The sequence below is a fragment of the Zophobas morio genome, unplaced genomic scaffold (genome assembly GCF_036711695.1).
Source record: "Zophobas morio isolate AGI-343-1 ecotype UQ-CSIRO unplaced genomic scaffold, CSIRO_AGI_Zmor_V1 ptg000017l, whole genome shotgun sequence".
Taxonomy (NCBI): domain Eukaryota; kingdom Metazoa; phylum Arthropoda; class Insecta; order Coleoptera; family Tenebrionidae; genus Zophobas; species Zophobas morio.
The window spans coordinates 18,389,103-18,416,477 of record NW_026972122.1 but is presented as its reverse complement, the minus strand read 5'-3'; the positions used below and the strand labels follow the sequence as shown (position 1 = coordinate 18,416,477).

The 27,375-nt window shown below is 37.9% G+C and overlaps 1 protein-coding gene across 1 annotated transcript in view; it reads right to left on the bottom strand.

Annotated features, from left to right (window-relative positions):
- Positions 1–4,266: 4,266 nt before the first annotated feature.
- The window catches only part of LOC135130191 (NADH dehydrogenase (ubiquinone) complex I, assembly factor 6), an 87,040-nt gene continuing 63,931 nt past the window's right edge, over positions 4,267–27,375 (bottom strand). Inside the window, exon 4 of the mRNA XM_064057547.1 lies at positions 4,267–4,975. Coding sequence (XP_063913617.1) covers positions 4,627–4,975 — 349 coding nt within the window. The 3' untranslated portion in view covers positions 4,267–4,626. The remainder of the gene's footprint in view (positions 4,976–27,375) is intronic.

Genomic DNA, 27,375 nt, shown 5'->3' with positions numbered 1-27,375 from the left:
GTTTGAGGCTGTGTCACAAGTCACAACCCAGTTGCGCACGAACCGCTCCACATCGTTGTCGCTTTCGAAATGCTGCCCTCCTATTGCGTCTTTCAGTGGACCAAACAAATGATAGTCACAGGACGACAAACCTGGGCTACAGGTGGGATGTTCGAAGACTTCCCAGTGGAAGTCAACCAATTTTTATGACGTTAAAAGGGCTGTGTGCGGTCGAACGTTATCGTGAAGCAAAATTACGTCTCGGATTGGAGTTTGGCGTCTTTTGGATCTGTACGCGGCTTTTGCATCGTCTAAAAGCTGGCACTAGTATGGAGCATTTACAGTACGACGTTCATGAAAAAGTCAACAAGCAATATTCCTCTCCAGTCCCAAAAAAAAAAAATGGTTGTGAGGACTATGGTGACTCTCATTTTCAACCTTTTCACGCCCCTCCTTAAATTTTCTGGACCATTCGTACACTTGAGTTTTTGACAACGTTTCTTCCCCGAACTGTGCAAGCAATTTGGTTAAAATTTCGGAGGATTTGACGCCCTCTTTTGCGAGAAATTTAATGATAATGCCTTGTGCAACCGACGCTGGCACTGCTTGCTTCGACATGATGCTACTGCTCGTTGCAAAAAGATATCGGCTGCCGCTATGGCCACATCTCTTCTCTACATTCCTACCTTCATATTCTAATTATGGCAGCTTATTACAATTAGTACAGTTTTCGAAAAAACAGAATTCCGGTTCATAATTGACTGACCCTCGTATTCAAGAATTTGTTCAAAATTTTCAAGAGTTATGTCAGGGGGTATGTATAAATTTAATATATACAAGTTGTTTGAGGGAAGAAGAATTTTACAACGTATGATGTCAATTATTGGAAGATCTGGGGGAATTTGTAGGTCAAGTACCTGGAAATTAAACTCCTTATTAAGAGCAATCAACACCCCACCACCTTAACGATTAGTAAGAGATATATTCCTATCTGAACGGATAACATTATAATTACAGGGAAATATTTCAGTTGTTAATACATCAGTGTTTAACCAAGTTTCGGTTAAGCAAATAATATCAAAATGAGTATCGCAAACGTTAGGATAAAACTGCTGAATTTTAGATCTGATACCTCGAACGTTTTGGTAATATAATCTACACGTGGAAGTCGTGTTGGGCAAATTCAGTTTAACGGATTAGAGTTACCAGTAGACACAATTTGAGGAATGTTGTTTTTATATTTAATGGTCGAATTCTTTACACCATTACTGCGTTGCAGTTCCAGTTCACTTTGCAGATCCTTTAAGTAGTTAATTTGTTGAACAGTTTTATCATCACGAATAAAAATTTTCCCAAACTTGTCATTACCATTTAAGGCATCTCGTTTCTTCAAAACCAATTTAGCCTGTTCCCGAGTTTTAAAACACAGGCGTAGCAGACGTGGTCTTCCATCCTTAGCAACACCTAATCTAGACACATCATCCGGTGAAACAACCAGAGAGTTATCTATAATTTCCAATACATCATTAGCTAAATCCACATCCGAACGGTTACTGTTTTCAAGTACATTGGATAGTATAACATTTTTTATACGAAGGGAGCGTTCAACAGATTCATTTATTATTTCCTCTTTTGCAGAAGCAGAAACACCAGATGAATTAATTAGAGATTCTATTTTAGATAATCTTGTTTCCAAAGAGGTTTTCACACTGTCAATACTGTTAGTTATCCTAGAGAGGGAGGACATGTAGCTGTCGCAACGATTACAAAGAATTTTAACGTTGTTAGAATTAAGGTTTCTGATAATACTGGCATCCGATTCCGTCATGTTTATGCATGCAAAATGCAAATGTAATTTACAACTATAACACTCTGCGAAAGCTGATGTGATTTCGCGAAAACAATGGCAACAGTTGTATTCCGGCATATTTAATTTAAAAGAAATAAGTACTAACGCCACTGAGTTATCCACTTCAAGTATCTAATAACAAATGTCAATAATTAAGAGCATTCACTCAAGTAAACAACGATCAGCTGATCAACTGAATGCTGTGCATGTACTGCGGCCAACGCCGCGCCGTGAGTGCGGCGACACTACCAACCACGAATGTAAACAATAAATTTCTATTAAAACTAAATGGTTACACAAACGTGATTAATAAATTTACAAGCAGCTAAATTTACTGCTAATCCTTACAAGCGACGTTTGCTAGCACCACACAATTGCTAAATACAAAATAAATTACTATTTGCTGAAGAAATTAGCACAAAATGAGACACACGTTACACGTATCACCACGTCAACGCTAAACAGTATTTTTGTCGATTTTCATAAAATCTGAACAATATTTCAACATTTTTTGATGATTCTGAGCGACGAAACACACTTAAAGCATACAGAATCGTCTCAGATTAGGAAAAGGAGACGTTTGGGTCAATTTTATGCATTCTGGCGTTCGTAGATACAAGAAAATTGTTAAAATTCTTCAGAAACGTCACTTTTGAAGTGTTTTCTTGTAGTTTTAAGCCAATCAGAAACCCATTGGGCTCGGAAAGAGCAACGAAATCATCAAATTTTAGCTAGAAACAGTATTTTTGTCGATTTTTATTAAATCTGAACTATATTTCAACATTTTTTGATGATTCTAAGCGACGAAACACACTTAGAGCATGCAGAATCGTCTCAGATTAGGAAAAGGAGACGTTTGGGTCAATTTTATGCATTCTGGCGTTCGTAGATACAAGAAAATTTTTTACAATATATTCAATATTTAAAACCAATATTGATTTTCTAAAAAAAAAATCTGTCGTTACCCATATTATTTTAATGTCAGAACTTCAATATTTATTACATATAAAATATTACTGGGGGTACGCAAGGAGACCATGATGAGTAACAAATAAGTTTCTAAGTTATTATCTTAAAGTTGTCTAATTGAAATTTTTTAAGGAAAATTTACCTGAACTAAAAATAAATATTACCGAGCAAATTGATGGGCTGTCCAATAGATTGGTGGAATGTGAAATTTCTGATGTAATAACTCCTGTAATGATTGATGATGAACTAACTGAAGCAACGATTATTGAGGACGTGAAGAATAAAGGATGACGAGAACCGGGATCAAGAAGGACAAGAGGACAAGACGGAGGAAGAAGAGTGGATATAAGAGGATACAAGAGGACAAGACGGAGGAAGAAAACTGGGTGAGAGATTTGGACATAAATTTTAATAATTTTCATCTCTAAAAGGAGAACACATTTACCTGAACTTTTTTTTAATTTTAGCACCCATACTTCGAGACCAATTGCCGATTTTATTTTGTACGTCCCTTTCAATAACACTCTGTATATAATTATTAATTTTTAAAAGACGTCACACCAACAAATAGGGTATGGGAATGGGGGGTATCGAACTCACACAACAACAAAAAAAACTCTCCTCCCATACCTTTGCATGGCGTGACATCACCAAAAAAAAATTATAATATACCTTATAAAAAATAAATAAATAAATAAATAAAGAACATTTAAAAATAAATACATGTATATATTTAATTTGTTTTATTATTCACAAATTACAAGAAGCACATCTGTAACGATTACGATTGCTTCGATGACGGTTATGACGGTTAAAACCACAAGAAAACGCTTTAAAAGTAACGTTTCTGAAGTTTTTTAACAAATTTCATGAATCTACAAACGCCAGACTGTGAAAAACTAACCTAAACGACTTCTTTTGGTCAACTAAGTCGATTCAGCATACCGCAGTACGTCGTGTCGAACAGAATCGTCAGAAACAAGTCGAAATATAGTTCAGAGTTCGTAACATCAACCAAAATATGATTCCTAGCTAAAATTTGATGCTTTCTTTTTGTTTTTGACCGGTTGGGTGTCTGATCTGCTTAAAACCACAAGAAAACGCTTCTAAAGTACGTTTCTGAAGTTTTTTAACAAATTTCATGAATCTGCAAACCCCTGAATGTGAAAAACTAACCCAAACTTCTCCTTTTGGTCAAGTATGTCGATTCTGCATATCGCCGTACCTCACGTTGACCAGAATCATCCGAAACAAGTCGAAACATAGTTCAGAGCTCATTAAATCGTCCAAAATATGATTTCTAGCTAGCATTTGATGCTTTGCTTGCAGTTTTCGAGCCTGTTGGGTGTCTGATCTGCTTATTTCTGATCACGCGGTATAAATTATGCAAACGATTTTTTCCGTATCACATATCAGAAAAATTACACAGAACCAAATTTAAGTTCTTTCGAAAACAAAGAAACACAAAATAAGGAAAGTAAATTTCTATTGAAACAGTGTAGTACTTAAAAGTTTAACACTATATAACGTCAATTCAATGTTTTTGTATTCTAATTTACCAGTTATTTAGCTCTGATGATGGTACCAGTGGATACCGAAACTTATTAGCCTTAATGAAAGTTCTTGTTAATGTGGTGTCGATCTTATTTATTACCGTCTCCATATAATATATCGCGTGTATTCCTTTTCTTGGTGGACTAGCCGGAAGGAAGATCTAGTAAAAAAATATTCATATCTGTCGGTATTTCTTCCACACACTTATCCAAGTCGAAATTTTCCTGCAACAGTAAGGCCTTCATAATTTATTGAATCATTTACATAACTGCTTCTTAGTGCTGGTTTCTGAAATTACTTAACCAAATCTGAAGTAATAAATCCCATGGTCTATATTTTAACTTCTGGTGAAAGATATTATAATCAGCTTTCTGTAGTCTATCCAAATATGCAAAAGTAGCTATAGCCGGTAAGAAAACACGTCGACCATCTACTGATATATTTTTTTGTAAACTTCGCGCTTTCATTAAATGCTGGTAAGCTCTAGATGCCATCTCATAGACACAGTTTCCTAATAAATCACTTGGTTTACATCTAAATAGCTCTTCATGACTTATGCGATACTTGGTTAACAATTCTTGAGGAATAGATACAAAATTTAACCGTTGACTCATCGGAACATTTCTGAAAATGTGCATTTTTTTAGTATAATATATCATTAACAATTGAAGAATATGCATACAAAAAGAACATTAACCACAGCAAAAGTAAAATTCTATGTTCAATCCTATTCTAAAAAATTATAATACATGCTCAAGTGTCTTAAGGGTGTGAGAATCTTGAATAAGATTAACGTAAACTATTGTTGTTTATTTCTTCTAGAAATTCAGAATCTTTAAGAATGGAAATTAAAAGTGATTAGTTCTTTAACACGTTCTCTGCGTCATCGAGTACAGACATATTATAATTCCCTATTAATCAAATACATGTACAGGTTTGGACATAGGGAATTGACACAGAGAATTGATTTTTATTTTATAACCTCCCCTAATCACTTTGCTATTATTGAGTGATGATGCAATTGTGAAGGTAAAGGAGGGCTATTGGCGAGTATTTTTTTCAAATCTTTGCTCGCGTCCATTCACTGTAAAAAGGCTTTAAAAACCGTTGAAATTAGCGCTTGGTTCGATTTGTCTCGAAATGTTCCGTCGCAATTCGACAATCGTGTTTTTGGATTAGCCATGGTACAAGAAGACATGGTATGATATTGGGCATTTTGTGGAAAGTCACGTGGATGTCATTATCGCTAACTTTAAATTCTGGCTGTTGCATGTTCGTATTATCCATGATACAAATAAACAGGGTATGGACATTCCGTGAACCAAATCGAGATTTTTCTGCGCACCAACTGTGAGACGTCACGTGGAATAAATGGCCGTCGAGAGACCTGTTTTGACAGCCACAGTTTGACAGTTGTCAAATATTAATTTGTTAAATAATATTATGAAAACACACGTTGTATTGTTACTACAAAGTTTCCAAATTTTCGATAAACGTAAAAGTGTAAAAACGACAATGGCGAAAGATAATAAAAATGCCGGTACTATCCGAATCTATTAACCTTCAAACTACCGGGTGGGGTCCAAATGGACCCCATTGATACATTTTCCTATTTTTTCCCGTTATTTCTGGTTTAACAATAGTGGTATTTTTAGTAGCTTCGATTAAGGCCTTTTGCTATGCATTCAAAAAATATCAGTTGTATAGGTGTAACAGTTTGTTACAAAAAAAAAAAATTAGTCTCTTGGGGTCCGCATGGACCCCACCTGGTTCTTTATGTTGCCATTTTTTTGTCTATATTTTGGAGATTTTGTTGCACCTACAGGTCTTATTCTGAGAATTTAGTCTTACAAAAACCATTGTTTTATTCTTTACTAGTTTATAGGCGGCGTTGCAGTTTTGATACAGGCTTGCAGGTGTCAGTATCGGTGTCAGTGTGACAATGTAATCACTGTAAAAAATTAAATTTTGTTTTATCAATGGCACGTTATCAAAATCGATATCAGTACAATCCCCCGGACGCTCTTTCGTCTATATAAGTAGCAGGGACAGAAATCAAGAAATTTTTGCATTTCCTGCAAAAGATTTGTTTGCCGAGATCATTCTACTCATACCGTTGAATGTCAGGAATGCTGGAACAAAAAACTGTAACGAAAAATGCTTATTTAATATTGTTATGTAATTTTTTTAACTTGGTTGTGTTTAAAATTAATAAACAATTTGGATTCGCCAAAATTTTTTTATTAATTCTATAATTTTGGCTAAATAAGGCCATGGGGTCCAAACGGACCCCACCCGAAACGATGTGTAATTTTTCCCACCCGGTAGTTTGAAGGTTAAGCAGGGGGATGACATCGTCACAAAAAATGTTTTAACATAAAAAAACCTTTGCTAAGTTTCTAATTAATTTACTTTTATGCGTAGATCATACATATATTCCAAAATAGCAGTTGTACATAGTTAAGCAGTTTTTAAATATAGATTTCAATTTCACGCGCTCATCGAACAGCCACCTGACGTCACGACAACATGCACGTGTCCATACCATGTTTACTTGTATCATGGTAAAAGTAATTTCACCACGAAAGGTGACAGGGGCGGGGCTTAAGTTGCGCGACTTGTAGTTGGGCTAGCAGTAGCGTAACATCGGTGTATTGAGAAGGGAGGCTCGGCTGAGTTATATTTCTTTCAAAAACAATTAAAAAATGAGCAGTTTCTACAAAAGAATAGAGATAACCTTTTAATAAAAATAAATTTATTGTTTGGTAAAAAATAAACTTCCGCAACAATAAATTATTTAATTATTATAATCTATCACAAAAAAATTGGTATTTTTAATTATTAAACGAGTTTATAATGCGAGGACTTATAGCATGAGTAAAAAATTTCACGAACCGGGCACTATAAACCAGTATCATACGCTATTTTATAGTCGACTAGTCTTAAATCAACAGTTAAATCTTTAGGTAAAAGCAGGGATAAAAGTCTGAGAATCAGCAACCCATGACTAGAGTTACAATGGTTTTTAATTTTCTGACACAATTTGTCAATACCGTAAAGTCTGATTATAATAACGCTTAACGTTTTCAGTCTTTAAGCCCGAAGACCGTGCCCCGACGTAATAATCACAGTTCATATTTTAGCATAATTGTCATTTATAGAGCGAGTTGTAATTACGTATTTTGACGTTAGTTGGTGTTTTCTGTGTTAACTATTTTATTCAACTCATACATCATAATACAGCATTAACAAATCTTGAAATCCGTTTTCTATATTGTCACCGCTAATAAAATAGAAAATTGATATTTTTATTGGCTCAGCCATGAAATAGCGCTGGACAAAATAGCGTGCGACAAAAAAACTGCCACAAAATAGCGCAGAGTCTAAATACAGCAGGACAAAATAACGCATAACGAAAACGCGCACTTAGAAAATAGCGCTGCGACAAATAAGCACACGACAAAATAATGTGCGACAAAAAGTACGACTTTTATATTCTATCAAATAGTTTATAAAACATAAATAAATAAAAATACATACGCAACTTTTCCGTCCATCAACGCGTGCACCGTAAATACTGGTTTAAACAACGTTGGACCTTAGATCATATAATAAATAGATACCAATACTCAAACTGAAAGCTGTGACTAGACATGAAGCTATCTGTTGTCGTTTTCTACGTCAAGGGGGGTATTATAATGCTATCCTTGTGTGATCACCACATCTTCATCTTTGTTATATGCATTTCATCTGCATATGTCTATTTCACTTCCATCCTGGTACCGCACCAGCGCAACAAATCGCTTTTGACAGATGTTTCTTCTAACCTCTCTTCCGAGTTCTTGTACGAAAAACAATTTTAGAATTTAGAACAAAGATTCTATTTTAAATGATGTAATCATAAAGGATCACAATTGTTGCTCAATAATTTACTATTCCTTTCGTTATCTACTGTGAATTATTTATAAAATCAAGCTGTCAACATCTTTCGAACGAAATTAGTTCAGACATACTTCCTAAAATTTAGGCGCGCAAAATTCAAATAGTGATCAGGCAAGGATAGCTTGATTGTAATCCCTCTATGCAGAAGAGAGATGTGTGACAGCAGGATGTCGTCACAGGCTCTGCCAGGGAAAGAACACGGCGTGGTGGTATCTATTTATTATATGATCTAAGCGTTGGACACGTTTTAAATGTACCATGTGCGGCCCAATGAGTGAAGTCTTTTAACAAATTCACGTTTTGTCGTGTACCAAAGGCAATAATGCTTCCCGCGTCTTCTCGACCAATATCAAAGTAAAGGAAATTTTCATTTTTTTCAGTATGTTTAAATTCACCTTCTATCTTCATCTCGCTGGCGTTGTTGAAGTTACTCCCGGTACCACCACCAACACTTCTTGAAAGTTGTTTCTTTCGAATCCTTTGGATAGTTTTGCGCGATGCCTCGTAACTAGGCATATATGTCAGATATACCTACTCGCCTGGTTTACTTGAATAATTTGCCTGGGCTGTAACACTGAAGATGAGGTCGCGGTGATTCTAATGGCTTCCTTAAATTGATTAACCTCCTTTTTTCCACCTGGAGTCCGTGGATATGTTGAGTTGTTGACTTAGGTTCCTTATTCATTTCATTTTTCGTCAGCAGCAACCTTCCTCTACAATTTTTCTCCGTACTCCGCCAAGATATCGAATACTCCGACTCCCATATTTGCGATAGCGGTATCCTTCGAAAAACAGAATTTTTCCGCCCTTTTGTGACGTACAATATTCCATCATGCAAATTTATTTATTTTGATGTAAAGTTACTATGCATACGCACAAACGCGCTATAATTAGCTTTCGCTATATCGTCCTGCGTTAGAGACCCTAGATATACTTTGTAAATCAGTATGATTAGGTATTCCGAATTTTTCTGTTTTACCGGAGATGCCGGTTGCAATTTGTAAGAAGTACTTAACCTCATAACACTTCTTAAATACAAGGTACTGTCAACAAAATTTCAAAGAAACTACTTGGAGCACTACGCCACTCTTTGAAAATCTTAACCTATAAATTTCTTTTGAGGTTTTTGAAACTAAATCACTAAATTAGATAAAGACAGCAACCACTATAGCTATTTCATAACTGACCGTCTTGTAACAAAGACAGGGACAGAAAATGTCCGTGTCACAACTCTTTTCCAAAGTATGTCTAGGGACACTATCCTGCGCTATTTTGTCCAGACGTTATTTTGTCCTGGCGCTATTCTGTCGCGTATGAATTTATGGCAGTGCTATTTTGTACAGCGCTATACAGTCGCATTTTATTTTGTTGCACGCCAGTTTGTCCAGCGCTATTTCATAGCTGAGCCATTTTTATTAACACCAATAATGTTTTAATATCTTAAAGTCGAAATATTTTGAATACCCCTCGGATTACACCCAGCATTTTTTTAAATTTTCATCGCCGCTGCCACTGCTTTCCCGATATTTGTAAGATCAAACCAAAAGAATGTTCTGCGCACTCCCACCCCTTTCGTGATGAAACCTGCTCTATAGTGATGCAAGTTATCGTTACATTTCGGTACTTGTAACTATTCGTTACTTTCAAGTACAATATTCGTTACTTTATATTCGTTAGAAGTACTCGTTCTCTCGGACCGGACGATAGACGCCTAGACGCGTTCGGTCGGTCGGTAGTCGGTACTCGGACTCTGTGACTGTTTATATTTTTTAGGTATTCATTACTCGCTCTCGATTCTCGTTACTCCATCTCTTCGCGTTTACTTGCACATTAAAAAAAATAGATGATTAGGAATAATAATCAAAAAGAGGGTGTTGTATTGGATAGATTATAAAGAAAAAATATACAAAATATTGATTTTAAGCATCTAAAATTAAACTAAAATTAAATTAAAATTAAACTAACATCGGATCTGCGCTCGGCAGTCAGCAGAGATCCGAGAAGTACCTGATTGCATAAGTAACGAATATTTTCTCATGTGAGTATTCGTTACTTCGGATCTTCTCGGGTACCGAATACTCGAGTAACGAATAGTTACTTTTTCTGCATCACTACTGCTCTATTATCACTATCAACAAACGATCCCAAATTTTGAACATATGCTATTGGCGTCTGAGGTCAACTTAGCAGCTTCGAAGATAAGTTAACCCATAATTAAACACCCAACGGAACCGAATCTCAACCCACAATCTCAACCTCCGTTATAACCTCATAGTAATAGATTTGATGCTACACAGATATGTAGTGTGGGTGGCCTACGTGTCACGAGATGGTGAGGACTGAGGAGAAGAAGTTTAAGTTTAGGGAGAGAGAGAATGGACCTATCTACTGAATAGTCGTAAAAGATACACCCGAATATAGCATGCGCAGTCACCATGTGTAAAGTTACCGCGTAATTCAAAAGTCTGACAATGAACGAAACAGGCAGCGGTCTCGGATATAACATGGCAGATGGCGTAGGTGTGCTGTATTTGTTTGTTTACGTTCATCATGTCAAAGAAGTGCACGACAAACCGATATGCCTCTCGAGGATGCCGAGCGCCACCGAGCGTTTTAAATTGCACGATGTTGATTCGCTGTTTTAAAAATTGCGGTAAAGATGTTGGCTGTATACCCAAGATGTTATGCGCAAACCTCTGTCTCTTACTAACATGCAGTAATCCTCGGTCTGTTCGTGTTTACGACTATTCAGTAGATAGGTCCATTGTACAAAGCTGTAATTAAGGTTGGTTAGTTGAATAAATCACAGATATAGTTTATGGAGCATTCAATACCATAACATGGCGCAGTCAGAAGTCAAAATAGAGTGGGTGAATAAAGGGAACAAGTAAGCCCGCCCAAGCAAGTAATCCAGGGAAGAAAGGAAAGCGCGTGGAAAGATTGAGGTTAAGCAGCACGGATCACGTGAAAAAAGCATTGACAAAATGGAGTTTTTGAAGCAACCACAAGCTATGAAATTCGAGGAGAACATCCCTGCAAATTGGAAGAGATTTAGAAGCAATTTCGAAATATATGCGGAAGCCACCGGATGTTACGCAAAAGGTGACTCAGTTGCAGTAGCCACTTTTTTACATATTGTAGGCGAAGAGGCACGAGAGATTTTTGAGACGTTCGAATTTGAAGAGGACGACGAGCGAAAGGACATAAAAAAGGTTATAGCCAAATTTGAGGAGTATTTTGTGCCAAAAGTAAACCCGAGTGTTGAGAGAAATAAATTTTATAACAGAGTACAGGAAAAGGAATAACCATTTGATACGTTTATAACAGATCTAAAAAGAATAGCTGCAGACTGTGCATTTGGAGAATTTAAGCAGGAAATGCTGCGAGATAGGATAGTGTATGGAGTCACAGATGCAAGAGTAAAAGACAGACTGCTAAGGGAGAAGAATCTGACTCTTGGAAAAGCTATTGAAATGGGTAGAGCAGCAGAAGTAACGGAACAACATATAAAGAAGATGTCAGAAACTCCACAAAAAATGGTGGAAGAGGTGTAAGTAAATAGAAAAACACCGTCCGCAACAAAACAAGAATGGGGAAATTTAGGAAACTCAAGGAAAGGTCAAATCCAATGGGGACATCAACGGGTCACCTACAAGGGTAAAAAGGAGCATCAGAATGGAAATAGGACAACTGTGGACTGTTATCGATGTGATCGCCAATACCAACCACGTCATGAGGAATGCTCAGCCTCAGGTAAACAGTGTAAAAAGTGCAATAAAACAGGTCATTTTGCGCGGATGTGCAAGTCTAAAATGGGAGACACAGCAAACTCGGTACATAGGAGTGTGCATGTAGTAGATAATTCTAAAACTGCTAGTTCCTTCAGTCATGTAATTGATTCTTTACAGGAGCATATCAAAAACCTAGAGACTGGTATCAAAAGCTTGGTATTAAAGAATTTGACTGTGAAATTAACTTTAAACTTGATATATTTGCCCAGGTAAATGCAATACCGAAATATTTATTTGATAGAAATAACATAAATTGTCTACTGAGTAAAGTGAATGTTAGCATTGTCACGAAACTGCTAGTTGCCCTAGTTATGTAAAGATTGCCTCATGCCAGGCTTGTGGGATGTCAGCAAAAACCTCTTTTTGCTGGCATTACGGAAGCTTAGGTGGGGGCAGTGCGGACTGACGAAAAGGGGGCAGTCGGTACTAACTAGGGACAGGGGAAGGAAAGTGAGAAAAGTGAAGTGACGCACCGTACCCCCTAAGGATGGAATTTGTAATGTAAGTTGAAATATATTTAGTTTATTTAATGTATTTGGGATTTTTATTCTTAACGTCGGATCGGGTAATTATCCTTAGCTCTACCAATCTCTCCCCCGACCCGGTCGTGACATATGGTGGAGGCGCCCAAAATTTCGCGCATATAGTGTTTTTAAATCTTAAGAAAAAACAAAATCTTATTTTATGAATAATAAAAACCCCGCGGATCCAAAAACCCGTCAGCAATACAAAATCCGTATAGAAAAAGAGTACGGTTCGTTTCAACCAAAAAGCAGAAGTTGTGATATTCACGGAGTCGTTAAATTAGGGGGATGCGGTTGTGACACTTCAGAAACAGATCCGGAACCACTTGTGCTTAGTCCAATCCCCATCGAATTACCAGAAACCAACCTAAAGCAGTTAACATTGTCCGCACCAACTTCACAAAATTCTGAAACAGTAGACCAAACGTTCGATAAAATACCGGGAACAATCCCCAACAAATCGCCTCACTTCACTGAGCAAAACATCAGAGAAACAAACGACCCATCTAACGAAAAAATGGCCAACGTTACAATCACCGAGGCATTCACAAGCCAAAAACATCCATCGATCCCGAGCTTCATTAGTCCAGAAATTTTTGATCCAAAACGTGACGACCCACAGCGGTTTATCCAGAATTATGAGCGGGCAGCAGTGGCCAACGCGTGGAATGACAACTTGAAGATTTCATATTTCGGCTCATTTTTGTCAGGAATAGCGAACAGATGGTACGAAAATTTTGTTACGAATAATGCTACAAAAACCTGGACAGATGTGAAGAAAGAATTCCTAAAAGAATACAGAATGTCGGACTATTCGGAAGACAAGGAAAGAAAATTTGAAAACCGCAGACAGACCCGAGAAGAGTCAGTAAGAGAATACTTTTTTGATTTATCCTTCCTAGCGTATGAACTGGACCCATTAATGGAGGACGAAAAATTTATCAAACAATTCGAGAGAGGCATGCAAGATAAATATTTTAGCAACTACAAGATTCTAAAACCAGATGACGTTACCGTACCAGAACTTAAATCAATTATTGCGAAACTTTACGTTATAGAACAGCGAACAAAAGAAAGCCAAGGGTACTTTCATGACCGACAGGAAGTTGAAGAAGCGAATAAGTATACGAAATTTACCACAAACTCTAGGAAATTTGATAGTAGGCCACCACACTTAAATGGAGGCAATTTCAAGAAAAATGTACCAAACACCCGCAGCTCTAACGGACGACCAAGGTGCTACCATTGCGGAAGAATTGGACATTTTGCAGGCGCATGTTGGCACAATACAAGTGGCAACAATTACAAACAGGATCACCACCCCAACGCCAAGGGACGACGAAACTAAACCTCCCAGTCGTCCTTACGCAAAAAGGGAGAAGCAGCGGCACTTCAACCCTCAACAAACCCCCGCGTCTGCTAACCCTAAATGTACAAGTTAACAAACAACATCTTACCGCAATTGTAGATACAGGCGCCGCAACAAATGTTGTTGTCAGCAAAATAATACCGAAAAACGAAATTCGCAAGCAGCAGCAAATGTCTTTTTTATTAGCGGCGGGCAACGCGAAAGTTCCTATCTTAGGTACAACCTCCCTGACTTTAAGGGTAATGAATCATACAAAAAACATTTCAGCATACGTCGTGGAGAATTTACCCTATCCAATTATCTTAGGCATGGAATTTTTATGCAACGAAAAATCTATCATTAATTTACAAGATAACACGATTATGCTGACAGGTAAAGTTTTCGAACTGAATAAATCGTTTCATGTTTCACAACATACAAGCTATACGCAACGTAGGTCAGTTAAGGGGTACAACAACACCTTAGTCGACATTCCTAAAATGACTTATTATAAACAATGCGTTGATGACATATCGCAAACATTACGTGCAATCATAAAACGGAATAATAACACGGAAATGACACAAATTCGACAGAAAGAAACTATGACACAAGTCAACACTATACATGATTCACTTCGCGACCACAAATTACTGACACGGCAAGACCTAGACCTTCAAGAACAAGACACATACGAAACCTTCGCAAAAGCGAATTTTGACATTTTTGACACCATCACTAGTTGCAACATCTCCACCATGAAAGTCCAAAGAAACAGTTACCCTTGTGTCACATGGTTGTTCAATGAACAAAATAAATTAAACATACGCAAAATATATTCCACTGATAATAAATTAAATTTTACTCTTAATGTGGCAAGTAACTATCAAATGATATGGCACGTTCTAAAAGAACTAAAACAAATAGTAACGAGGAAGAATATTACACACATGTATTTACAAAAACCAGCTGTGAATAATACCCAAATTAAAGTTGCCGAAATTATCCGTATGATTTATTACATTTTCAAAGACACACCTATTAATATTTATATTTTTGAAAATTCAATTTCCACTTCAGAAATAAATTCACAAGATTACAACACTGTAACTGTACACCAGACTGTACACCAGACCGATGGATCTTTTTAGCGGTTTTTGGCAAGTTGGAATAGAAGAAAACTCTAAAGAGTACACAGCGTTTGTAACACCAGGTTTCGGACTTTTCGAATTTAACAAATTACCTTTCGGTCTGTGTAACGCCCCGTCGACTTTCCAGGATCTAACGGATAGAGTTTTTCGGGGACTGAAATGGTCGTCCGTTCTAGTGTATCTCGATGACGTGATTATTTTTTCAGAAACTTTTGAGGAACATTTGGACAAGTTGAAAGAAGTTTTTCAAAGATTAAGAGACGCTAATCTTACATTAAAAACTCAAAAGTGTGCGTTTGCAGCTACGCAGGTGAAAGTATTGGGGCACATTGTTAACAACAATAGCATACGACCGAATCCTGAAAAGCTCGGCGCAATTAGAGATTTTCCCAGACCAAAAACAGTTAGGCAATTGCAAAGTTTCTTAGGTTTAGCCAATTATTATAGAAAGTTTATCGCAAATTTTTCTAAACTCGCTCATCCCCTGCATAAACTACTATCAAAAAATTTCAAATTCAAATGGGATACGGAACAAGAGGATGCTTTTAATGTTCTAAAAAATAAACTCTGCGAGTCTCCCGTCTTAGTGCATTTCAATCCCCATATCGGTTGCGAACTTCGAGCAGACGCGTGTAAAGATGGTCTAGGGGTGATTCTACTTCAGGAATACAAGGGGCGGATGCACCCTATGGCATATGCCAGCAGGTCATTAACAAAAGCCGAGAAAAATTACTCAATCACAGAATTAGAAGCTTTAGCAGTCCTATACGGTTTAGTGCATTTTCGCCACTTTGTTCATGGTCGCCCCGTCACAGTAAAGTCGGATCATCACGCTCTTTGTTATTTGAAAAACGCAGATCAGTCGACAAGCAGGTTAACTCGCTGGGCGATCAAATTACAAGAATTTGATTATCAGGTAATATATAAAAATGGTAAAGCACACACCGATGCCGACTGCCTTTCACGCAATCCAGTACTTCCCGCTCCTGAAGAAGAATCTGACCTTTTCGACGTACCTACCTTCCTGCTGGACAACGTAGATATTCGCTTTGAACAACAGAAAGACCCGGGTTTACAACAACTAATACAAATAATTGAGGATCCAGAAAACAACGAATCGACAATAGCTTTGAGGAGAAAATCCAAAAATTTTACACTAATCAACGGCGTCTTATACAAAAAAAATGCAATACCAAGTGGAAATGATAACCTCCTAGTAGTCCCGCATCATCTGAAGCACGAGATCCTTTTTGCACACCATTCCGAACCCTTGGCAGGACATTTAGGGATAGCAAAAACGTTCCATAGAATTAAAGGGCGATTTTACTGGGACGCTATGCAGTCAGATGTGGAAAAGTTCGTAAAAGGGTGTGCAGACTGTCAAGCGCGGAAGGGCGAACAACATAAGAAACCAGCCGGACTACTAAAACCTATTCAAGTGAGGTTGCCATTTGATAGAGTAGCCATAGATATCTTGGGACCATTCCCAAAGAGCAAGAGAGGAAATGTAGTCATAGTTGTAGCCACAGATTATGCAACAAGATGGGCTGAGACTCGGGCGATGGCTAATGCTAAAGCAGAATCAGTGGCCAAGTTTATTTTGGAACAGATACTTACGAGACATGGAAGCCCAAGATACCTTTTGAGTGATAGGGGAACCAACTTTCGGTCGCAAGTGGTACAAGAACTGTTGAAATTGATGGGTGTTTATCACAATTTTACAACAGCTTACCATCCACAGTGTAACGGACTGACAGAGAGGTTCAACAAAACACTCGCCGACATGCTCGCCGTTTTCACAAGCACCAGCCAGAAAGACTGGTGCCAGTATTTAACTCACGTAACGTTCGCCTACAATACAGCTCGTCAAGATACCACTCAGTTTTCTCCATTCATGCTTGTCTATGCAAGAGAAGCAGTCTTACCTACGCAGGCAAATCTTCTGCAGGAACCGCTGTCAAGCTACGTGTTTGATATTAGAGAAAAGGCATTGGCCGTTAGGAACTGGGCTGTCGAAAATATTTATAAAAAACAAAATATTGATAAAGAAAGATTCGACGAAAAACATAGGCACGTTGAGTTCATGCCTGGGGAAAAAATAAAAATATTTACTCCTATTAGAAAAGTGGGAAAGAGTGAAAAATTATTATTAAAATATTTCGGCCCATATACGGTGATAAGAAAAATGGGGGATGTGGATTACGAGATTAGAAAAGGCTCGAAAAAAGAAGTTGTACATGTAAGTCGACTTCTAAAATATAATGATCCATGGAGTCCACAGGTGAGTAGCGACAAATAAACAATGTTTTCATTGATCTACTTTTGCATCCATTATAATGAGATAATTTTGTCGAACTATATAAAAGCGTTGGGTGTTAGTTTTTATTTTAAATGTATGCTTTGTTAACGGGGGTTTACGAGAACTTTTCAAACGTGTGAGCCTGCGTGTCGGAAAAAGACAAACAAATAGTACAATTTTTAAGTTTAAGGTAAAACGAATTCAAAATAAATGTATTAACATGGCTTTCCTACAGGCTGTTCGCTATCTTACTAATCAGTCAAAATTCTTGCGTTGGAGGACAAATAGAAGTGTCGGCAGGAGCATTTTGGAGGCCCCTTGTGGAGACTTTGAATTACGAGGCAACCATACCAATAAAGTATACAATGGCGTGGTTCAAACCACAAACAAACAGTACGGGCACATCAAAACAATGTAGTGGCGATCACAATTGCGAGCTGACGACCGCTATGCACCAGTTAATGGAAGCGGTTGACGGCGAGCTGGAACCACAAGAGTCGGAAGAAGGATGGCAGCTTTTTGAAGATCAACAGCACAGAGAAAAACGCAGCCTGGATTTTCTAGGAGAGGGACTGGCTTGGTGTTGCGGCGTTGCAACACAACACAAACTAGACTCGCTGCACATGGAAGAAAGGGCTTTACAGAAAAAACTTCGACAATTGGAGGGGGGCCTATCTGAAAATATCAAAACGCTGAGTCAAAATTCTGTGGAATTTAAAAAATATACAGATCAGGTCGGGGAGGCTTTTAAATCCACGGAGAGGAGGATTAAAGAAATGGAAAAAGCCATCACAAATTTTAGGAACAAGACGAATGAATGGGAAGGATTTTTCGGTACTTTAATAGAAAATCAATTTCAGAATACTAGACGTGTCGTAACAATGTGGCGCGCGTTGGAACAAAGGGACGTAAAACTGTCATGTCGACAACAGCAAATACCAGAAAAGGTGTTGCGGCCCCAACTTTTTCAAGCGAACTTAATGGAACTTCAAAAGGAATTAATCAAAGCAGGTCACGATTTAGCTATTGCTGTCACGGATATACACAGGTATTATCAGTTACCAATAACAGATTGTGTAATTTCAGGAAATAACATAACACTGGTAGTACGAGTGACCATCGTACAACAGGGCATTAGGTGGAGTTTGTTTGAGCTCATAACTGCACCCTTCAGTTGGTACAATCAGAGTTGCAGAATAGAGTACAGCACCTTGTTTTTGGCGGTGGCAGAAGCTCCCTACACTAGACACCGGAGGCACAATTTGTACCGACAAATTTCTGGTTTGGGGTTGCATCAGTGCAGGCCGCACTCCGACAAGCTGTGTTTTCTTCCTCGATTCGGAGAGGATAAACTTCATGGGCCTACGTGTGCACGAAAATTATATGAAGGTGCGACAGTGGAGGAATTAAGTTACCACTGCCCCATGAAATGTCACGCATCGACATCGCTTACCATCACAGAAGTCGAGGAGGATTTATTTATAATAACAAATTTAAAGGTAGGCGCTTATATAAGTTGTCCCAGCAGTAATAAAACCCTAACTGAATTCGGAAGCTTATTGGGCGCGTTAAAAATAAAACTTCACTGCCAGTGTGCACTTGTTTACCTGCATGATGTAATAATACCTAGACGTTTTCCCTGCTTAGATACTATCCCTCGCATCCACGTAAATCACATAATTCCAGCAGCGTGGTCGAATCTAAAATCTTTCATTCTTAACCCCATTCATACCCACTCGTTACCATCATATAACAACTTTTCGGAATGTATTAATCCAAATTGGTCATTGACTATTCCGCATTTAAATTTAACCTCCCCGAATAAACTTCTCCAAAATTTTGTCGCAAATATTCCAGAATCACCACAAATTTTTTCTTTTGCGGACAGTTATGGTGTACATACATCCGCTACTTTAGTTGTTTGGAATTTAATCTTAACTGTTTTATTAATATATATATTTTGGAAATCCACGAAGCAACTGACCACGTGACGTATTAAAGAATTTGACTGTGAAATTAACTTTAAACTTGATATATTTGCCCAGGTAAATGCAATACCGAAATATTTATTTGATAGAAATAACATAAATTGTCTACTGAGTAAAGTGAATGTTAGCATAAATAATTATGACGGTTTAAAGGTTTGACTACAGGTATTTGGATCTTGTAATCTGACAATTGTTCACCAGGGTCAAAGCTACACTCTTGAATTTGTAGTGGTACAAACAAAGTCAAGTGCAATTTTAGGGCTTTCAGCACTCATTGAGCTTAATTTAGTTAAAAGAATACAAACACATTCGACTGTAAATAACGTAGAAGTTAATAAATCGGTATTATTGTCAAAATATAGTGATGTGTTTGAGGGTTTAGGTCAAATTAAAAAGAACCCATGCGATTTCACATTAAAAAGTAATTATGAGCCGAAAATAGTACCTTGCAGGAAAGTACCTTTTAGACTCATGGATAAGCTAGAAAATACATTAAAGAGAATGATCAAAGACGAGGTAATTGTGGAAGTTCGTGAACCGACTGAATATGTTCATCCTATTGTACTTGTAAATAAGCCAGACAACGAAGTTCGTATTTGTCTAGATCCACAAAATCTTAACAATGCATTGGCCAGAGAGCACTATGAAATACCGACATTTGAAGAAGTTACAAGTGATATGTCAGGTTCAAAAATATTTTCAACTCTAGATGCAAACAAAGGATTCTGGCAAATCACTTTGACTGAACAAGCATCTAAATTGACAACATTTGCAACCCCATTTGGCAGGTTTAAATTTTTACATCTTCCCTATGGAATATCCAACGCTCCAGAGATATTTCACCGCACGTTCACGGAAATTTTTCAGGGTATACCCAATATTAAAATCTACATTGATGATATAATTTTATATGCTAAAGATGAAAAGGAACATGATAAATTTCTCAAGTTAGTTTTAAAAAGAGCTAGAGAGTTTGGAGTTAAATTTAACAAAAGTAAGAGTAAATTTAATCAGAAAGAAATAAAATACGTGGGACACATACTTAGTCTAGATGGAGTCAGAGTTGATCCGAGTAAAATAGAAGCAATTAAACAAATAAAACCTCCGAAAAATTGTAAAGAATTGTCTCGATTTTTAGGTATGATAACCAATGTCGCGAAATTCATTCCGAATTTGACTCAAAAAACTAGTAATTTACGTCAATTGCTTACAAAGGATACCCATTTTGATTGGAATGATACGCATGAACAAGATTTTAATAGTTTGAAAGATATCCTAACTAGTACTCCAGTATTACAATTTTATGATAATAAAAAAGAGATTGTATTGTCAGTAGATAGCAGTAAAGATGGATTAGGAGCAGTAATATTACAAGATGGATCTCCAATCGCTTATGCTTCCAAGTCCGTAAATGAAACTCAGCAAAACTACGCGGAAATAGAAAAAGAGACATTGGCAATAGCCTTTGGATGTCAAAGGTTCCACCAATATCTATATGGGAAATCTTTTGTGGTAGAAAGCGATCATAGACAACTAGAAACGATTTTAAAAAAACCACTAAATAAATGTCCTCTAAGAATCCAAAGATTGAGAATAACTGCAAATGTACGATTTAGTTGTAAAATATAAGTCTGGTGCTAAATTATACTTTGCAGACACACTGTCTAGAACCCATTATGATGATAAGAATTTTGAAGTCATAGAAAATAACGTAGAGTTACAAGTCAACTTTATTAAATATGCGGAAATTAGCCCAGAGAAGTTTGAAACGTTGCGAAATGAAACAGCCAAAGATTTTGAGTTACAAATACTGAAAGAATTCATTATAGACGGATGGCCGATAGGGAAAGGTAATTTACCGGATGTAATTAAACCATACTATAAGTTTCGAACCGAATTAACAGTAATGACGGATTTAATATTTAAGATGATCAGCTCGTGATTCCTAAATCCATGCGTAAAGAGATTATTGAGAAACTGCATTATGTGCATTTAGGAATAGAAAAAACATGTAATAAAGCTCGTGAATTAGTGTATTGGCCATTAATGATCACACAAATAACTGACAAAATAAAAAATTGTTCTGCATGTCTCAAATACAGTAAATCGAATCAGAGAGAAACACTGTGGGAAAAAAGTGTGCCAACCAGACCATGGCAGAATGTTTCAGCTGACATGTTCTATTTTGATAACGAAGATTACTTATTAGTTGTAGATGAATTTACAAAATACCCGGAAGTCACATACATGCAAAGAAATACTACATCTAAGCGTGTAATTAATGAAGTCAAGTCAATTTTTGCTAGACACGGGAAGCCAGACATTTTGTTCTCGGATAATGGCTCACAGTTTATTAACAGCCATTTTCAGAAGTTCTTAAAAGATTGGGAAATTTTGCACAAGACAAGTTCGCCCAAATATCCACAATCTAACAGGCTAGTTGAAAGGCACATACAAACAATAAAGAAGTTATTTTTTAAAAATTTGCATGATGGTAAAGATCTTTATCTAACGCTATTAGAATACAGGAACACACCAATTAGCAAAGATTTACCATCCCCAGCAGAATTGTTGTTTGGTCATAAAATCAACGGATTAGTACCTATTAAACAGTCACTCCTAATACCCAAACATAGTACAAAGTAACACCATCAAAATCTTTGCAGTCAGAAACAAACTCAGAAATACTATTACAACAAGTCCAAGAAAGCAATCTCAGAGTTAAAATGTGGTGATAAGGTGGTGGTGCAGGATCCAGTTACCAAGCGGTGGGAGCCTGGTGAAATTATAAAACAAGATAGTTACAGGCCAAGAGCGTACCATGTTAAATTTCGTAGTAATGGCAATGTATTAGTCCGAAATAGAAAGTATTTAAAACGGGTAGATAGGAACACTTTTCAGACTAATGTACAGGCAGGTGATCAAAACAGGCTATTTGACCAACTGCTAGAAGACAATTTAGTTTGTGAGGACAAGCAATCGGTTCCAGCTCATGTACCTGAAACTGAAACCGTGAGTCATAGTCCTCAAGCAACCATAGCGCAACCCAAGGTCAACCAAAGACCTCAGCGGAACAGGCGAGCACCATTAAGGTTTCGCGACTACTATGTATAAATTTTAAATAGTTATAAGTAGTTGTAGTTATTTATTTTATATAGAAAGGGGGATGTCATAGTAATAGATTTCATGCTACACAGATATGTAGTGTGGGTAGCCTACGTGTCACTAGATGGTAAGGAGAAGAAGTTTAAGTTTAGGGAGAGAGAGAATTGTACAAAGCTGTAATTAAGGTTGGTTAGTTGAATAAATCACAGATATAGTTTATGGAGCATTCAATATCGTAACAGTATCACTGATAAATTGACATTTAACAGCTTTCGAAGTTGTCAGAAGAGCGTTTCAAACACGGTTTTCAAGGCAATGTGACTTCACGTGGCTGGTGCGCAAAACCTTCTTGTACCATGGGATTAGCCATGAAAACTCAAAAATGTCAAAGTGAATTTATAAATTATTCCTCGGTTCTCACTCAAAAATCAGTGAACAACTCAAATTGAATATTTTTTTTAGTGTGAGGAATATTGTAGGAATAAATGGAATAAATGCACCACAAATTGCAAGTTAGGTCATCCGGCCTATATGCAAGGACGAGACGGCGGGCGGACTCAGCATTTCTTAATAATATAAATATGTATTTTCTACATTGTAGCACACTCTTAGTCGCACTTGTGTAACGGTCGTAATAAAGCTTTTTAGTTTTTTAAAAACCTAATTTGTGGACCCCCGAATTTAAGTTACACAAAATATTTTATGAAGTTACGTTGCGATTGGCGGTCCAGTTTTTATTACTAAAGTCTCATTAAAATGGTGGTGTATGATACTGCGATTAGATGAAAAAGCCAGGGCCGGCTTGCTTTTCAATGGTTAATTTAACCAGTAAGTAATAATTTTCATGACAATGCAATGTTGTAAGATGCATCTACATACACGTTTGTTCATTTCTTTAGCTCAGGAAGACATACTTGCATGCTTAAATATCATTTGATATTTTAAATAGCACAGAAATGGACAGGAAACAATTTATCCGATCCAAGGCCTTTTAGCAATTTTGGGTAAATTTCACTTTTTTTCGAATTACTAAAAATTGAAATTCAATTGAGTTTACATCCGTTAAGCAGGAACAAACATTTTAAAATATTCTTCTCTATTACCAATGTGTTTTGGAATAGGGTACTTGCACTCAACTGCCAATTTTAATAAAAATTGGTGCAAGTGTTCCCTTTGTACGAGGGCAATATTGTATATATTTGTATACATTTGTATAGCTATCTAGCTATGATAATGACGTCACAAAAACAAATGGCTTGGGTATCAAATAACTCCTAGTGTAGTAAGTACTTTGACGTAATTTGGTACGAATGGACAACATTGGGCATTGTTGGCAGTATTTTTTGATTAGAAAAATGAGTGAACTTAACTTAGGAGCATCGCGCGGATATAAAGTTCCTCACTAAAGAGGGAAATGGTGCGAAAGTTATCCATGAAAAAATTACCCAAGTGTACGGTACTAACGGCTCATCTTGTTTTCAAGTAAAATATTGGTCCAACAAATACCGCTTCTTTGAGAAATGATAAAAAAATTTGGTTTTCTGACAACCTGTATACAGTGAAAACCAGTGGTCTAAATGACAAATTCCCAGGAAGGGCCGTCCGCAGACATATGTATGGACAACATGAAGTATATTCAAAGCAAATAACCAACGGAAAAGAGTGTATTATTATTAAAGTCCTGACAACTATCTACCAAGTACGTAACAGTGGCGCGCGCGAGAGAGAGGATGCCTTGGAGTAAACGTGTCGGACGGTCGGGATTTGCTACCCGATATCCCGATGGTCGCTGTTTATTACTTGTATGAAGCCCTCAGTGTTTACTCGGATTTGATTAACATTTTCTCTAATGCATCGGTAACAAGTTGTGATCTGCAAAGATCGTTTTCCATGTTTAAAGATGTGTTAACGGCAAAAAGAAATTATTTTAGAGAAGATCATTCTTCAGAAGTTGGCGCATAACCTTATTTTGTGTATAATTACTTAATTATTTTTTATTATTTATTTATTTTTATATTTATTTGTTACATCAGTTTGCAAACACGCGAATATCAGGTCCCGCCAGTGCACTCGATGTAGCTGACCGCATCGAGTGGTCGACACTACTGCGCGCGGAGAGTGCCACACAATACCTGGGGGATTGCATTTGGTAGATACGTGTCAGGACAGTGATTATTATCAATGCATCTGTATAACTTCGATTCTTTATGTTTATACATCGAAAGAATGTAACCTAGAAATGTGTTTAATTTGAATCCTCAAAACAGAGGACTAAAATTATTCATTAAGCCAAAATGGAACAAAATGTTTGGAATATGATTATTATTTTTATTTGATCATAATTAAATAAAGACATGGGTATTCTCAAATTTTCTAGAAAATGTTCTTAATTTCATCAATAAAAAATAGGCCAAAGGCGATAAGTATAATCCGACAAATGTAGCTCTTTAAAAAATATATAAAATATGATTTTACGATTTTGGTTTTGTCATAACCGCTGTAAAGTAAAAACCAGCGGCATAGATAACACCCCCGCAGCCCCTGAGCCGTACGGACAATTAAAATATATTTAAAGCACACAACTAACAAGAGGGATAAAATGTCCTTCAGCACCAGATAATATCAATCTGAAGCTCAAGTGTTTATTTATGTTTATACATCCAAGTGTGTTACGTAGAGATTAGTTTGATTTGAGTGAGTTTGTCTCCTCAAACGAGAGGACTAAAATTATTAATTAAACCACAGTCGAACAAAATGTTCTGAATATTATAATTCTTATTTTATCCTTATAAAGATTTGCGTTGTAGGAACAACCTTTCACACAAAATCACGTGATCGACCTGAACGCATTCACTACTTATGTTAATCTATGTAAAAATGTAAATACGTCCTATCTTTCGTCTACCTGCCCTACTTTCTCTTCCAGTTTATAGAATTTTCTAAACTCTTTCTTTACCTACTTCCACCTCTTCGAAACCGAGCCTACCTGTTGACCATTGAAACACCCTTCAAAATCTTCTCTCTCGAGCTCCCAAACCATAAGTATCAAATAAAAAAACTGAAAACCGTAACCGTCGCTATTTCTAAAAATCACCAACAATACCCACAACTGGTGACCCCGACGTGATAAAAAAGAAACGTGAGTATTAACAGTGATCGCGACGACTGTAGTGCGAAATTTCGAGAGTAAAGCAAACCGATGGCGTCAAACGTTCCGAATACGAATTCACCCGAGATCCAGTCATCAATCCAGTGGGAAGTTGGGATAGAACACACCTTGTAGGTCGTCCTACAGAAGCTGGCGGCAATCGAGGCCTACCGGTTATCGCAGCCCCAAAACCGTTCGCAACCAGTCTCACGGCCAGGGACATCGTCGCGTTCGCAACCGGGATCCCGTCATCGAACACGAAAGGCGACAGCGGTATATGCTGGTACCACTGGCGTTTCGGCGACAAGTCAAGAAGATGCGACAAGCCATGTAGGTACAGTTCCGCACCGGCGAGAAACGCCGGGGGCAGTCGTTAACGACGGCCATTGACGCCTGTTTCACCACCCCTACAGCAACGTCGCGCCGTTTATTCGTCACCGAGAAGACAATAGGGAAAACATTCCTAATCGACACCGCCGCCGATCTGTGTGTGTTCCCGCATACCCTGCTGCCAAAACCGCGTACGAAGTCCGCATATGAACTTTCCACGGCAAACGGCATCGTTATCGCGACAAATGGAACAATCACATTGTCATTGAATTTGGGCTTACGGTGCGATTTTACGTAGAGATTTGTCGTCGCGAACGTGGTGAAACCCATTATCGGAGCCGACTTTCTGGTGGACATAAGAAACCAGCGACTTCATGATGAAATTGCTCAACTCACTTCCACCGAAGAAGTGACTGGGTGTGCGATCCCGTCCGTCAAAACCATCGCCGGATATTTACAGTTCCACGAACTCCTGCAACGGTTTCCCGATGTCACACTTCCAGACGGAACCCCTAAGGCGGTGAAACATTTCACCCGCCACCAGATCGTAACTACGCCGGGCCCTCCCATTGCGCAACGTCCCTAAGACTCGCACCCGACAGACTCCAGGCACACGAAAAGAATTCGACGCCATGGTCCAGCTAGGAATCGCCCGTTTCCCAAAGTTCTTCACCGCTTCACATAGTGCCCAAAAAAGGGCGACGAATGGAGACCATGCGGGGATTATCGTGCCCTCAACGCGAGAACCTGCCCCGACAGGTACCCGGTGAGGCACATCCAAAATTTTGGGCAATCCTTACACGGCAAAATCACATTTTCAACGATCGATCTGGTACGCGCCTTCAACCAGATCCCGGTCGCAGAAGAAGACGTTCCGAAGACTGCCATTTCCACCCCATTCGGCTTGTTTGAATTTCAATTTATGACGTTCGGCTTACGAAACGCAGCGCAGACGTTCCAGCGGTTCATGGACGAGGTGCTGCAGGGTCTCGATTTTTACTACGCATACATCGACGACATCCTCGACGCATCCGCATCACCAGAACACCTCCAGCACTTGGAAACTGTGTTTCAGCGTTTAAGAGAGTACGGCGTCGTTATCAATCCCATGAAATGCATCTTCGGCCAGCCAGAGGTCAAATTTTTAGGATATCTCATTTCCGGCGCAGGTAGACCGAAGCAATCCGCAGCTTCCCGCAGCCAAATACAGTAACAAAGTTGCGTCAGTTCTTGGGTATGTTGAATTTTTTTAGGAGATTCCTACCTAAGGCGGCAGAGACTCAAGCACCCTTGAACGACCTCCTCCAGGGCAACGTCAAGGGAAAAAGTCCGCTCAACTGGACACCAGTAACGGTGACCACATTCGTGGCGTCCAAGGAGAGCCTCGCCGGAGCCACA